We start from the raw sequence: 15353 nt of genomic DNA, 5'->3' as shown, positions 1-15353 counted from the left end.
ATAATAACTCCTCATATATTCCTTAACTAACTTGAGCGTCGGAGTAATTTTTGCAGGTGCTCCTCCTCTTTTCGCTACATTAGCTGGCCGAGGTATACTGGCTATCGGCTGGACAACTGCTCGGCTTCCGACAAAGCACAGATTATAGCTCAGATTCAACCAGGCAAGAACATAAGACATAAAATTTAATTTCTTTTGTGCCTCCAAAAAGCGAAAACAAATGAGATTAAAATTTTTAAATGAGGAATGCTAGCCAAATTTAATAAAGTTGCTGACTCCTAGACTTTTCATTTTTAAATATAGAAACTGAAATTTTGAATTCTTTTTTTCAAATGCCCTTATTCAAAATTTAATATTTCAAATCTATCATTTATTGTCAACACTTCACAACCCTCATCTCTCATCACCTCCGATTTTACCCCACCTCTCACTTCAATTTTGTCTACTACATTTTTCGAAGTATCTGAATTATATTTGGAGACAAAAAATTTACTGTACAAAACGAGCTATACCTCAAAATTAAAGTTGATCTATATATATACAAAAATATTTTTGATATACAATAATTAGTTTTCTGATTTTGTTGTATAATATTGCATAGTATGTAATAAATATTGAAATAAAACTTTTCATAAAATATGTGATTCTTATTTTTTTTATTTAAAAAATATATATAAGATCATATTAGGATAAAAATGATTGGTACCTTCTTATTGGAAATGAAAATCCAACATTTAGTCTCTCATTTTATTTTATTTGTTTTTCTTTTTACAGATTTGAATTCATATTTTCTATATCGAGAGTATATATATTGTTTACATCTATAACCAAAGATTGTTGATAGGGAAATAAGGACATTCAAGATTTTAAAATCAAAACGTGAATACATGATGATAATTATATAGAATTTTTGTTGGGGAGGTCAAAATTATAGATAGATATAATAGACATGAATGTCAACATGATAGAGATAATTAAGAGATAGATGGCTGCCTATCTTGGCATGCATGACTGATGACGGCTCTCTCGATAGTCAACTCTACTATTCTCTAGCATGTCACACAATCACAAACACAACATTCTATTTTGTGGAAAAACAAATACTGTTGTTCTTTTTATTATTATTATTATTTACACACATGCTTTTCACGTTTTACATAACCATAATTCAACTTCGGCTGTTATCTTAGTGGCTAAGTCGTACATACGACGATTCATCGGCAACACTTACAACCCTATGGTTTTTGTCCATATCTATATCTTGATATTGTCCATGTGTCTTTCTCTTCTTGAATGTTCTAAAAAGTTTATTATTATTTAATGATGAAAACTCAGTGAAGTCGACTTCACGTGAAGTTGATATCTGTGAGTCGTTAGATAAAAATTTAGTTAAATCAATTAAATCATCTAATAATATCAGGTATCAATTTCACGTGAAGTGGACTGGATCTAAATTTTCACATTATTTAATAGAATTACAACAAAAAATTGTGTTTTTCAACTATCCCTATTTTTCATAGAATAATAATAATACGGGGAACCCACAACTTCAAACCACGTGTCCTATGTCGACATTGGCACCTATCATGTATGACGTACCCACATTGAACTTAGATATGGTTCTTTATTTTTCAGTTTCAAATTCTGCAACAAAAATGACCTAAATGATGATTATCTGTGTAGCAAATGTCAAAGGAAAAGTCTAGGAGACTAACAATTTTTTTAAATTCTGCCTAGCATATAATCAGTAAGAAAAAGTGAGTTATTAGATAAAAATTTATACCAATTTCACACCATTAAAATTATTATTGATAGTTATTTGATGGCTACAAATACCAAAAATTGTTGGTCCCCTAGCATTTCTCAGTGTTAAATATATGTATCATATATGCTCATAGCTAGATTTGTTAAGAATGTTGTTAACAAATAATGTCCTATTGCCATTTGTTGAAAAAGTAAAAAAAAAAAAAAAAAAAAAGAGAGTTCTTAGTAGACTACTCTTTGATTGAATCGTTTCAATTAGTAACCCACTTGTAGTATTTTAAATTAATTACCAATTAAATTAGGCACGTCTACTATGTAATTGTGTTGTTAGAAATAAATACCAATTAGGCCTCTGATCTGTCATCTGTTTCTACTATGTCACCGCTCCCTTTTTTTTTATGGTCAAAGAGGCGTGAGACTTTTGATGTTCAAAGGCGAGAAAGAAAAATCGAAAACCTATCCTTTTCTGAATTATATTATATATGTAGAAAAAGTATAAGTTGCAATGTTGCATTGATGAGGTTTTTTTTTTATTAAATTATTGTTTTGGAATATTATATTGGTGGGTGACTTAGTTAAACATCTACTTGTGTATATATATCTCACATGAGGAATTAGTTAATAATGGAATTATCTGTACTGCAATATGATGATTAAATATTAATATGTACCTATGCATCCTAATCGAACTCTACTAGCTAGATGCATAGAGGTAAGGGGAAAGAAGCTAATAAAGGCTCCAAATTTGCAAATAGTAAGGCTTGAGTTGAATGTGTGAAATAAAAGGAGCACTTGTATGAGTTTATGCATAGATGAAGCTGTGTGAAAAGTGAAAAGGCATTTGCCACTAAAATAATATATAAGCCATGATATACAGATTGGTGGAATTAAAACTTGCGCGCATAGATTTCATTATCGTTATTAGTTTTTACTAGAACATGTGGTTTTAATTGAAGGCCAATGTTATGGTGCTGAAAGTTGAAATGACGCAGACATATATTACAATTTACAAACGATCGATGTGTGTTAGTGTGGATGTGATAGAGTAAGAGATGAACTCGGTAGAAGCAGTAGTTGATAAGAATTTATCGGAAACATATAAGGTAATTATGTGAGTGATTTATTGAGTGAGTTGGGTGATTAACTAGTATTTTTATTCGTAATAATATTATGGAAATATAATTTTTTTAAAATTATAGTCTATTTTGTTCTAACAATATAGATTATCCATAATACAAAAGATTTATAAAATTAAATAATTTTTATAAAAAAAAGTGTTGTAGGTTGACAAAAATTTCTAACTAAAAAGATTAAGGTATTTGTAGATAAAAAATCAAATAATAAGATTTTTAATTATGATTTTTATATGAAAAAGTCTAATTTTTTATTAATAATTAATTTTAATATTCGTTATCTAAAATTCTTTTTCACATCAATAGTATAAAATTTTTTTTCACATCAACAATATAAAATATAATAATTCCAATAGTATATTATAAAATTATAAAATACCAATAATTATAGGATATTTAGTTAAAAAATTATCATGTATCTTATCAATTAAAATTAATTCTTTTAAAAATTTTAAAAAATTTGAAAATAAATAATAAATTATTAATTATTTGAAAGACATAGTATCCTTATAGAATACAAGATATTTTTTCTTTTAACAACGTAATTTAAAAAAAATGAGTATTTTTATAAGAAAAAATTATCTAAAGTATACAATGTGATTATCATCAAAACATAACTACGTAAGTCATTATTAATATTCTATATAATAATATAAATGTTAAATATGTTAATATAAAAAAAATTAAAAAATAGATATAAAAATTATTATATAAAATCTAATTAAAAAGTAAAAAAATTTGAGGTATAATATTAAATTAATTAAGTAAAAAATATTAGTAAAAGATATAAATCCATCATATAATAAAAAATAATATATATATAATTTTTTAAAATTTTGGGAGAAACCTCTCTAAATCCGTTCTTAGTTATAGTATTTATTTAAGTAGTATTAAGTTATTAAAAAAATAATTTTTAATAAATTTTTTTATTTTTTAGTGTATTTGACAAAATTTAAACAATAAAATTAAAAACACTAAAAAATAATTTTTTTTACCTAAAAAAATATTTTAAATATAATAAACAAATATTCATGAGAGACTGTTTTGGAGGAGAGCTACATATAAGTTAATAAAAAAAGTTTCATAGACTATGTTCAAATCATATAAAAGTCTTCTTAGAGAAACCTTTCCTTAAAAAAAAAGCCCACACACAACCTTAAAAAAAAAAAACAACTCAATTCGTTTGAAAATTAAAAAAATAATTAATCACTCAATTTACTCAATTAATCACTCACATAATTACTTCATGTGTCTTGATAAATTATTTATTATTCCTGCCAACTACTATTTCCATTCAGTTCATTTTTCTCCCTATTACATTAACACTAATACGCGTCATTTATAATATGTATCTGCGTTGTTTCAGCATATGCTGAAAATTTTTCATTTCAGCACCATAGCATTAAGCATATTAAATTCACGCAGTTTGTTTTTGTGATAGTGAAGATTGATTATATAAATTGATATAAAATATTCAAATAATATGATTGATTGAAATAGAGTCCCATGACGCATAAGGCCCATGGTTAAGGAATAAAGCCCGTAGGCCTAGTTAATGCATTCATGGTGAGATGATCCTAGCTAGGCCTTGTTTTTAGCATAAACTACAATAAATGAGTCTATAGTCTATATAGTCTATATTGGTTTCACTTGAAGACATATTTGACAATGCCAGGGAAGTGGACATTCATAAAGTAGTCCTCCCAGTCAATGATTTTTGGGTCGAAGTAATACAAATCCATCTCTGCTCCACCTTGCTTGGCTGCCATCTGCAATTTCTCTCTGTTCATGTCATCAAATCTGTGTGTCCAAATCAAATAAACAATTATATTTATTTATAAGAACCAAGAAATAAATATTAACAATGCGGGTACTTAGTACTTACATGCCACTGAAGAACAAATAGGGCCTGTAAAGTTGAACCAAACGCTTAACAATAGAGATCTTCCTGTTGATATCTAAATAGGTTCCCTCAAAGTAGTGGCAAAATGCTACGTTCACTAGCTCTAACCCCTTTAATGGAACCAAGTAGCGAATGAACAAGTATCTCTGGAAGCTAGCCATGCTCTCCAACACCGTAACCTTGCCAACTCTTATGGCATTTCCTTCCTTGTCTAAGCATGGTTTTGCGCTGAAATATCTGAATCCATAGTCACGCAGATCATGGTATTTCACTGGATTTGCCATCGACGACCCTACATGATATATCATCTCATCACATGCTTCATTATTGCTCCCATGACCCACCATCGCTGCAAGGATTGCATTCACTACCATGTCTGCTGGTATCTGCTCCTCCATGCATTTCAATTCATTCATTCATTAATATACATTAACAACATCATCAACCTTAATTATTACTCACTCTACTTACCACATCAAACACCTTCTTAAGGTCCGCAAGGAAGCATGTTAATTTTCCTTTACCATACGCAACAATTAAACTATCGATGGTTCTGCAACACATACAGAGATATATAATTAACAGTTAAACTCATTGCCTTAGCTTGGAAAGAAAATTGTTAAATGAATTAGTTACCTTACGCCTTCCACCCAACCAGGAAATGGTTCTTTGTAGGTGCTAGTAACGATTGTAGGACGTAGAATAACAACTGGCATATCTTCTTTTAAAGTTTCAACTAGCATTTCTCCCATTGCTTTTGTAAACACATATGTGTTTGGCCATCCATATTCATTTGCTCTGTTGTTTAATTTGTTTGTTAGTATATTCCTTAATTAACATGAATTAATTAGATTGTGATTGATTGATATATATAGATAAATCACCTTTCCATGCCCAAGTCCTTCATGGAGATTTTGATTTCTTCCTCTGTGGCTCCATCCTGTTGAAGTTGCTTCAGCTTCTTCTCCACAATCTTCTTTTCCTCAACAATGTTGAGTCCTTGCACTCCATTCAGTGAAACACCCATTTTGTGTGGATCCTCTACTATCACTCCTCCTCTCTCCCCACATACATATGCTATCCATCATCAATTATTTAATTATATTCTTCACATAAATTAATTGGTAATCACATAATTAATAATTAACCAAATTTGCAACTGACCTGTTGATACATGGACAAGCACCTTCAGTTTAGTGCAGTTTTTGGCAAAGCTTAATACATGCTTCACTCCAAATGTATTTAAACCCAATGCAACATCGTATCTGCATTATTAACAATCATACATTATTTATGTACACAACTTGATGTATAATATAACGGAAATGTTTGGTAACCAAAGAAATTCAGTCAAAATCAGTCATAACTTACATTATTTAGCATTTATTAATTGTTGCGACAATTAATGAATGCTAAGTAAGGTAAGTTCAGACTGTTTTTTTTGTCTTCCTAGCATCATCCATAATATAATATATTTTTATATACCTTTCGTCGAAGTTAGTTGTTGCAGCTAAGTTAACTATAACATCAAGTTCATTGTAAAGCTCTTGGCGTAGAATGGAGTCCTTCAAATTAAAGTCTTCATAAGAGATATCTCCAGGAACAAGAGTCAACTTTTCTGAGACAAAGGAATTGAACTTTGCACCCACTTTTTCCTTCAATAATCTGAACAATTCCTTCCCTAAAATCTATGATATCGCCGGGGAAAAAAGGAAAAACAAATTATATATTAGCTATACATTATCATCTTAAAGGTCGTGAACATTATTTTACCACATATATATGTACATTAGTGAATAATATATATACTACTTACTAGCTAGTCAATTATATATATGTGTTTTTAAAAGGCCAAGAATAACAGATATATACATGAAGTTATTCTTGCTAATATATAACATATTTCAAACTCTTGGTTATATAAAAGTTGTAACCAATCACCTCATTGTGCAATCGGCGAGTGGCAGATTCAGCATCTTTGGCTCTCAAAAGAAGATACAGTTTCTTCACATTGGGTTGGACTCGCAGTATCTTCTCTATAAAAACTGTGTGAAATAATGCACAATAATATATAAATTAATATAAGCAAAGAATAATTGAGATATAGAGAGAGAGAGAGAGAAAAAGAGAATCACTTTTTGCAAGGAAGCCCGTGGCACCAATGACCAAAACATTCTTATCCTTAAGGAACTCAGTTATGCTTCCTATTTCCATTATTGGGATGTGATGAAAAAAAACCAAGAATAGAAACTTATTTAGTTAGTGGATGATGAAATGTGGTATCCCATGCCACATATATATATAAGTGTTGGGTTATATATTAGAAGATAGAGCGCTATATAATAAGCTAATAAAGTAATAATTTGCTTGTGGTCCTAACTTAATAACCTTCTGAGGAGTGTGAAACGTGAATATGAAAAAGCCTACTGTTCACCTACTTGACACTCTTACGTGGCCACCCAAATTTAATAAAACAAAATTGGCGGCAATTATATTATATAAATCATGCTTGTTTTGTTGGAAAATACTATATTAATCACCTAATATTTTACATTTAGTGTATAATTTATCTAGGATTATTACTTTTAGCATTTTAGGTCATATTCATTTTAAATTTTAACTTAAAAATAAAGCATGATGGTTTAATTTCGCACATTAAGGCAAGCCTAACATACATGCCATGTTAGAAATATCGCAGCGGCATCCACATGCAAGTAAGCAAACATTAACTGTGAACGTGTTTGGTTTCTGTGCAAATAGTAATACAATGTTGACTCTGAATCGTAGAATGATAATGCCTCTCTCTCTCTCTCTCTCACCAATTTGCATGCATCAACGTTCAACGCCCAACATAATTAATAAATTTGAAGGCTGGTTGGTCATTTGCCTCTTTCTCGTGGGTTAGCAATCACATATTTCGAAATAAAATAAAGTGCACATTACATATACCATGCATCAGTGGCATACCTATCTTATTGTAAATAGATCTTATCAAATGTGTGCAAAATATACTTTATCTTTCTTAATTTTTCATTTTATAAAAAGATTTTATTAATATCATTTTTAGAATATCATAAAAACATTTATATAAAAGAAGGAATAAAAATGAGACGTTTGCTCAAAGAAAGTCCCACCTAAGTAGTTAGGGTGATATTATTTTTATTTTTTTTTTTTTTTTTTTTTTTTTTTTTTTTTTTTTTTTTTTTTTTTTTTTTTTTTTTTTTTTTTTTGTATATTAATTATATACGGTAGCTTAGGTCCACCACATATGAAATATTCGTAGATATACCTAAAAGCGAGTATTCTTCTCTTGAAATAAAAATGTGCTGTCTCCCATGTTCTAGGGGCGGAGGAAGAAGTAGTCATATACTGTGATGTGAAAAGTCAAAAGACTCATTATTAGTTGCTGTATTTTTGTTAGGTGGTTACTCCAATGAAGATTTTATGATTGTCATCATGTGAAGATATTTCATTTTAACCATTGGATGATAGATTGTAGGGCTTAATTTTTATTTAAAGTAAAAGTGTTACCTTTATTCAAAGTGTTGCTAAACAAATAAGTTACACTTTTTAAACAAGGATCATCATGAGAAGATGTTTTTGGCATCTTCATGAGAGTAGTTGCCTTTTTCTTATATACGTATGTAACCATATTTGTTTGTGCATGCATGGGATAGCAGCATAGGGATGGAGATTCTAATAATTTCAACGCCAACCATGTGCAAATGTTTTCTCAGTTAACATATGTTGATGAACCAATTGCAGGATTACATATTAAAAGGGTAATATAATAGTTTATGGGCTAAAAGAAATGAATGTTCATCTGCATCTTCTTTTTAACTTGATATATGTTTTATTACCCTTTAATTAAGAAAAAGTATAGGGTACCAACATATTATCTGCCAACTTCTGCCAACTCTTATTTATAATTGTGTTTTATGGAAGTGTGTTCGTGGATGTGTCTAATAATTAATATATTTTAAATACATATATAAAGAGACACATCCAGAAAATATATCTATAAAGACACTTCTATTAAACACAGCTATAAAAAAGACATTTTTATTAGACACATCTACGAACACACTTTCATGAAACAGAAGAGTTGGCAGAAGTTGGCAGATATACTGTCGGTAACGTAGCGAAACCGATTAATTAATTACTATGTTGACTGACCAGACCGCCATAAAAAAGTTGGCAGGACCACAGTACAGCCCAGAGCCAACTTAACAATGCAAGTTTCTGAATGACCATCATCATCGTTTGGATATAGATATCATTGCTGGTTCTTTTTTCTCTAGAGTAGTCTCCTATTTACTAAAAAGAAACATAAATGGTTTATCCGAGGACTGAATTGAATTAATTGTTGGTTACTTAGCTTGGAAGAGTTGGTCATCCATATTCAATGTATAGCAGCATAGGGTAGTAAATGTTAGTTCCTAGATATAACTAAAAAGCTTACACATCGGTCCCATTTGCATTCAAATTTGAAAATACGTATCAGCGCCATCACAGGGAAGAGGCACGCAGGCCTAACATATTTAGCAGCACAGTAAATAGCAGAGCGCTCAACATTATTAACACAACAGTGATCAACATATTTCAAGTTTGAATATGGCAACTATAATCATATATGTAGGATACCAAACATTTTCTCCACCTCTTTATTGCATGATACACGGTACCCTTAAAACAGTTATATTAGAAATTTTCTATTTTGGAGAATAATTAACGTTAAATAATGTTATATATACCATTTTCTTATTTGACATTTGTAAAATATTAAAAAAGTAACGTAAAATAAGTCTGCAATCTTAAGGATCATGTTGTGGACATTTGGTTAATAAAAAAGGAAGAAAGAAAGCATGGTGAGGATAATTATATATATTAATTATGATATTGGATACATATATATTTGGCGGTTTGCTAACAAGTTAATACCTACTGCCTTAGCTAGCTTGCTTTAAGAAATAAAAATAAGATATATTAATAATTCTTATTATTGAAGATATATTTGACGACACCAGGGAGATGAGTGTTGAGGAAGTAATCATCCCAATTGATGAGCTTGGGATCGAAGTAAAAGAGATGAGTGTCTATGAGGACAGCTTGTCTCAAGTTGTGTGTGTTGAGATCATCAAAAACTCCCTTGAAGAACAAGTAAGGCTTGTACAGGTCAACCAAGCGCAGGACGATCTGAATCTTCCTGTTGAGATCAAGATAGGTTCCCTGGAAGAAGTGGCAAAAGGCAGTGTTGGCCAGCTGCAGTCCCTTTAAGAGAAGAAAGTAGCGGAGGAACATGTGTCTGTTGAAGCTGTCCATGCTGCTCAGAATTTTGCATTTGCCAACCTTCACTGCCTTACCATCCTTGTTGATCCATGGTTTGGCCGTGAAATACCTGTACCCCACGTCTTGCAGATTCCAGTTTCGAAGTGGGTTTCTAACAGAGGAAGTAACATGATATATGCCATTACCATTAGCACGATGAGTTGCATGAGCTGCCGTGGCCACTAGTATTGCATTGACCACCATATCTGCTGGTATGACATCAACAATGGCGTTGAGATCTCCAAGGAAGCAAGTGAGTTTTCCTTTACCATAAGCAACAGCAAGACTGTCAATGGTTCTAACACCCTCGGCCCAACCGGGGAAAGGGTCCTTGAAGGTGCTGGTAACAATGGAAGGACGAACAATCACAATATCAACACCCAAGTCTCCTTTGACTTTCTCCTCCTCTACTATCATCTCTCCCATTGCTTTTGTCATTACATATGTGTTTGGCCATCCATACTTCTTTGCCCTACACACACACACACACACACACTTTTTTTTTATTCATATGTTTTTGGGCTTCGGCCCAATTCAATATCAGCAGAAAAACGGGACCATGCAGTGACTCAATTATTTATGAAGCCTGATCAAATGTGGCCATGTTGGTCACTCTCATCATATGTGTACAACAAATTTTCTTTTTTCTCGTGTTTGGTAAGGGAGTTATTTCGGGATTTAATGGACAATAAACCAAACCCTCATTTTCTTTATTTAATTTCCTAACACCACTAAATGTACTCCACCGCCTATTTATATAAGGGAGGATTATTTATTTTCTTTTCTTTTTTTTTCCCTAACTAACAAGTCACAAAGATATATATCATCATCATCTTATTAGAACTAATTTCTTAGATATTCAAAGTTAAAATATATATAAGGTAGGGTTGTCTTCTTGAAATTGACTGGTATATTTAATTTGAGCATAAATTATCGTTCATTTTCTTCGGTAGTAATATAATTTTGATAAAATGTAATGTGGTCATTTAGTTTATATTTCAAAAAATAAGCAATAAACTCGACATATTAAAAACGCACGACCAAAATACATAGGCTCTTCATTTTTTCTATGGAAGATGCTCCCATAAAGACACGCAAAGACACTTATGTGTCGCATTATTATTGTACGTATTAATGAATCAGTTATTTTTAAATTTTTTAACAAACTAAAATAAAACCTGTTTTTTTATAACAATAATAATAAAATCAATTGTTATCAGATCCGGTTGAACCTACTAATTTACATAATCTACTGGATCATTTTTTTTTAAAAAAAAAATCAACGATATATTTATCTTTTTATAAAAAAATTTAAACATGACTCGGTTTAAATTGTGTAAATCAGTCGAATCAAATCGAATCTAATAATTATAGTGTGGACAATTAGATTTATTATTTTTGCTATAATAAACTGATTTTATTTTGATTTATTAAAAAATAAATTATTAATCAATTTAATAAAAATGTCCAATAATATTATGACACATATAAGCATCTTTAAAAAAATATATTTTTAATGTCTTATCGAAGTGGTCTCCTTTTTTCTATAGGTCGTTTTCCCACAAAATAGCAATAAATATTGGAATCTAAACAAAAAGAATGAAGTCTCCTCCCATATCTATGTTGATCATTTTTTCTATTTGCTGAAAGATGGAGACATGATACTTTGATAATAATCATCAACAAGGAACAAAGACTCGGTTGTTGGCTTGTTGCTTTCTTATTAGAGGAAAAGCTACTATATATAATTCTGGTCCTCACCCCTCAATGAGTAATGACAATGTTTCCTACTCTATATCTACCGTACCGTATAGTCACATACACGTGTCAATGTCTAAGGTAGTGTGCCAATCAATGCCTAACATGTTTTTTATTAATTAAGTGTTGGTAATCTAATATAACAATAATGTTAGATAAATAAAAAAAATAACTAAAATTTATTTTATTTAATATTTATTAATTATTATAATAATTTATAAATATTAAATATGATAAGTTTGGACTAATTTTAATTTTTTTGATTATTAAATATTTTCGCTAATATAAGATGAAAATTTATATATAATATATATAATTGATAGAGAAACTAACCTGGTAATACCCAAGTCCTTCATGGCAATTTTAATTTCGTTCTCTGTGGCTCCCTGATGTTGAAGGTCAGCTAATTTGTGACGTATGAGTTTGTGTTCGGCATCGATGTCTAATCCAACAACTCCATTTAGTGAAACACCCATCTCATATGGCTTCTCCATTATTAGACCTTCTCCCTCTCCACACACATAAGCTGAAAATCATGTAACAACAACACTCCTTGTCTCATTTTAATAACTAGCTTATTAGTACCTAATATATAATCAAGTATATATACAAACCTGTTGATACATGCACAAGCACTTTGAGTTTAGTGCATTTTTTGGAAAAATTTATGACGTGCTTAACTCCAAAGGTATTTAGGCCCAACGATATATCATACCTGCAATATAATATTCATTTATTAATTATATATTAAAAAAAAGAGCATGAGAATATATGTATGTATGTACTATGTACCTTTCATCAAAGTTGGTATTTGCAGCTAAATTAATAATAACATGTGTTTGGTCGTAAATTTGTTGCTTGAGAATAGAATCAGAGTCCAAACCCAAATCCTGGCGAGAAATATCCCCTGGAACGAGTGTCAACTTTTGTGCTATGAAGGAATTGAAGTTTGGACCTAAGTTTTCTTTTAGCAATCTAAACAAGTCCTTGCCTATGATCTGCAAAACAACATGCATATATATTAGTTGGAAAAGCAAGCAAGTGTAAGAGAGTAATTAAGTGAGTATTAATATATAGTACCTCATTTTGCAAGCGATGAGTAGCAGACTTAGCATCAGCAGCTCTTAAAAGAAGAAATAGTTTCTTAACATTTGGTTGAACCCTCAGTATCTTCTCCACCAGAACTGACAGAAGCAAACAGATAAATACATTTAGTAATATGAATGAATGATACATTGAAAGAGAGAATAATATATGTACTTTTGGCAAGGAAACCAGTGGCTCCAGTGATGAGAATGGTCTTATCCTGAAGGAAGTGGAGTATGCTTCCCAACTCCATTATTGAAAGAGAAGAGAGAGAGCGAGGAAAGAGAAGATGATGAATGTGTGTAGTGAATGTGTTGTGTGGCCATTTGGCAATTGCATATATAATGGAGATCAGCAATTATGACATCAAGTCTACGCAACCATGCTTCATTTTTTTTTTTTTTTTGGTTTTTTCCGGTATCTCTCAACCCAGCAGGTGAAGAACTAATCCGTCGCGGTACTGAGCTTCATTTAAGGGTTTGCCGCTGACCAATGGGTTGCTACATGCACAAGGTGAGATTCGAACCCCCGACATTTACTTAAGCGGACTAGTGAGCTAACCACTAGACCAACCCAATTTGGTTAACCATGCTTCATTTTTTACTACACATACAATTCAAATTCATATTACTATAATATTCTAGTATTCTATCTCTCACCCACAGCTCACAACATGCATTTATTTGAGTAAATTCCTAATTTCCAAAAACCATTTTAAAATACTTTTATTACGTAAAGAAAAGGTTATAGTTTAGTCCAATACTACTAGTATTTTGAAATTAATGTATGTAGGTAGAATTGTAGATAGACATATGACATATGAGACAAATTAAAGGGGTGTTATGGAAGGTGAGAGTTAGATACTTAGATCTCGGTTGATGAAGGCACCATGCACCCCATACATACATACACACAGTACAAGTTGACCAACCACACTCAAGTCAGAAGCAGCAGAGATCAATACCTATCTCCCATCATCATATAGTTGCCAGCATTTAAGTGTTCTCTCTACAGATTACTCCCTTTTATGACCCCAACTTCAATTCCGCTCATATCATAAACTATACTATATATCAGTACTCTTATTTATATCTCAATTTTGAAAGGATCATATTTTTAATCTTTCATCTTATTTACAGAATTTCTATTCTTAAATCTTACTAACTTAACTTGAGTATGTTTAAATATTAGTGTTGGGTGGATAAAATCTGAAAAAAGGAGTAGTTATCTCGCTATCATCATAAATGTTTGATCATGGAAGAATATGTAGGCGTGCAATTTTTACTAGTATCAAATGGAAAACAAAATCATATATAAACCTCATTCCTATTAAAATATCAATGTTTCCAGAATCATTCACTCTGTTATTTACAGAGGAGCAGATTTCTGGTCCCATATTCTCAATCACATGACCTAGAGAGCTAGGGGTTAAGTATACTGTTGAGGGAGCAATTAATATACATCTGTACATACATACATGGCAACTACTCTCATGAAGATGCCAAAAACATCTTTTCATGATGATCCTTGTTTAAAAAGTATAACTTATTTATTTAGCAACACTTTAAATAAAGATAACACTTTTACTTCAAATAAAATCAAGCCCTACAATCTATCATCCAATGATCAAAATGATGTATCTTCACATGATGATAATCATTAAATCTTCATTGGAGTAGCTACCTACATATATTAGCCACAAGATGTTCTGTGTGCATGCATATATACCATAATTTTAGCATATATCAAAAATGTAAAATTAAATAAACTTAATCTAGGAATTCAGTATTATATTTTTAGTCAATATTTTTTATTATTGATGGCTACTGCTAAGCAAAAATAATAAATTGTTAGTTTTGTAACATTGTTCTATTGTATATATTATAAGGATATACGATGGTTCGATTCAAATTAAATTTGTTTTAACTGGTATGTGGATCGGATAAATAATGCAAGAAAATTTATTTCGTTAAACCTTGACAGAGGGTAGATAACATCTTCAATTCAGGACCATCCTAATTGCCAAACACTACGTATACTTACTTTTACAAATTAAATTCACCAAACTAACTAAAGACAAAGAAATAATTAAACCAATTAAAGAGTATGCATGGGTATCTTTGACTCTAGTGATGAGTATATCTCCACTTTTATAATAACAAATTAATTAATGGATTATAAATTAAAGAGAGGTAATAACATCAGTAATCACCTCAACAATTTCAATTTAGACAAACTTTAACTTATTTTCTGGCATTATGTTTTATCCAAAAAATGATAAAATTATTGCAACACCTTAGCTGGACATAATAAAGATCATAAATATGGAACAAAAGAAACGAAACAATAGATGATAACTGGTTCCATACACAACATTATAT

General features: G+C 30.7%; 2 protein-coding genes across 2 annotated transcripts; both read right to left on the bottom strand.

Annotated features, from left to right (window-relative positions):
* Positions 1-4322: 4322 nt before the first annotated feature.
* Positions 4323-7110, bottom strand: LOC112736387 (fatty acyl-CoA reductase 3). Its single transcript, XM_025785822.3, has 9 exons — positions 6936-7110; positions 6742-6845; positions 6286-6488; positions 5965-6065; positions 5685-5877; positions 5437-5598; positions 5272-5353; positions 4783-5186; positions 4323-4697 (listed from the first exon to the last, which is right to left on the bottom strand). Exons 1-9 carry the CDS (start codon positions 7012-7014, stop codon positions 4544-4546), a joined length of 1482 nt encoding a protein of 493 aa, XP_025641607.1. The 5' UTR covers positions 7015-7110; the 3' UTR covers positions 4323-4543.
* Positions 7111-9656: 2546 nt separating this feature from the next.
* LOC112736386 (fatty acyl-CoA reductase 3) lies at positions 9657-13297 on the bottom strand. The gene is made up of 6 exons (XM_025785821.3): positions 13147-13297; positions 12967-13070; positions 12679-12884; positions 12501-12601; positions 12220-12412; positions 9657-10600 (listed from the first exon to the last, which is right to left on the bottom strand). The coding sequence occupies exons 1-6, from the start codon at positions 13223-13225 to the stop codon at positions 9787-9789; spliced, it is 1497 nt and encodes a 498-aa protein (XP_025641606.1). The 5' UTR covers positions 13226-13297; the 3' UTR covers positions 9657-9786.
* Positions 13298-15353: the final 2056 nt, after the last annotated feature.

This window comes from Arachis hypogaea, chromosome 13 (assembly GCF_003086295.3).
Source record: "Arachis hypogaea cultivar Tifrunner chromosome 13, arahy.Tifrunner.gnm2.J5K5, whole genome shotgun sequence".
NCBI classification, from domain to species: domain Eukaryota; kingdom Viridiplantae; phylum Streptophyta; class Magnoliopsida; order Fabales; family Fabaceae; genus Arachis; species Arachis hypogaea.
The sequence above is the reverse complement of the archived record's forward strand: the minus strand, read 5'-3'. Positions and strand labels throughout refer to the sequence as shown.

Excerpts from the sequence above, each read along its gene's own strand:
- LOC112736387 (XM_025785822.3), bottom strand. The coding sequence starts at position 7,014 with ATGGAAATAGGAAGCATAACTGAGTTCCTTAAGGATAAGAATGTTTTG. Across the intron at positions 5,187-5,271 it reads TTAAGAAGGTGTTTGATGTG|ATACCAGCAGACATGGTAGT; the intron begins GTAAGTAGAGTG and ends ATGGAGGAGCAG. Across the intron at positions 4,698-4,782 it reads TATTTGTTCTTCAGTGGCAT|ATTTGATGACATGAACAGAG; the intron begins GTAAGTACTAAG and ends TTGGACACACAG.
- LOC112736386 (XM_025785821.3), bottom strand. The coding sequence starts at position 13,225 with ATGGAGTTGGGAAGCATACTCCACTTCCTTCAGGATAAGACCATTCTC. Across the intron at positions 12,413-12,500 it reads GCTTGTGCATGTATCAACAG|CTTATGTGTGTGGAGAGGGA; the intron begins GTTTGTATATAT and ends CATGATTTTCAG. Across the intron at positions 10,601-12,219 it reads AAGGACTTGGGTATTACCAG|GGCAAAGAAGTATGGATGGC; the intron begins GTTAGTTTCTCT and ends GTGTGTGTGTAG.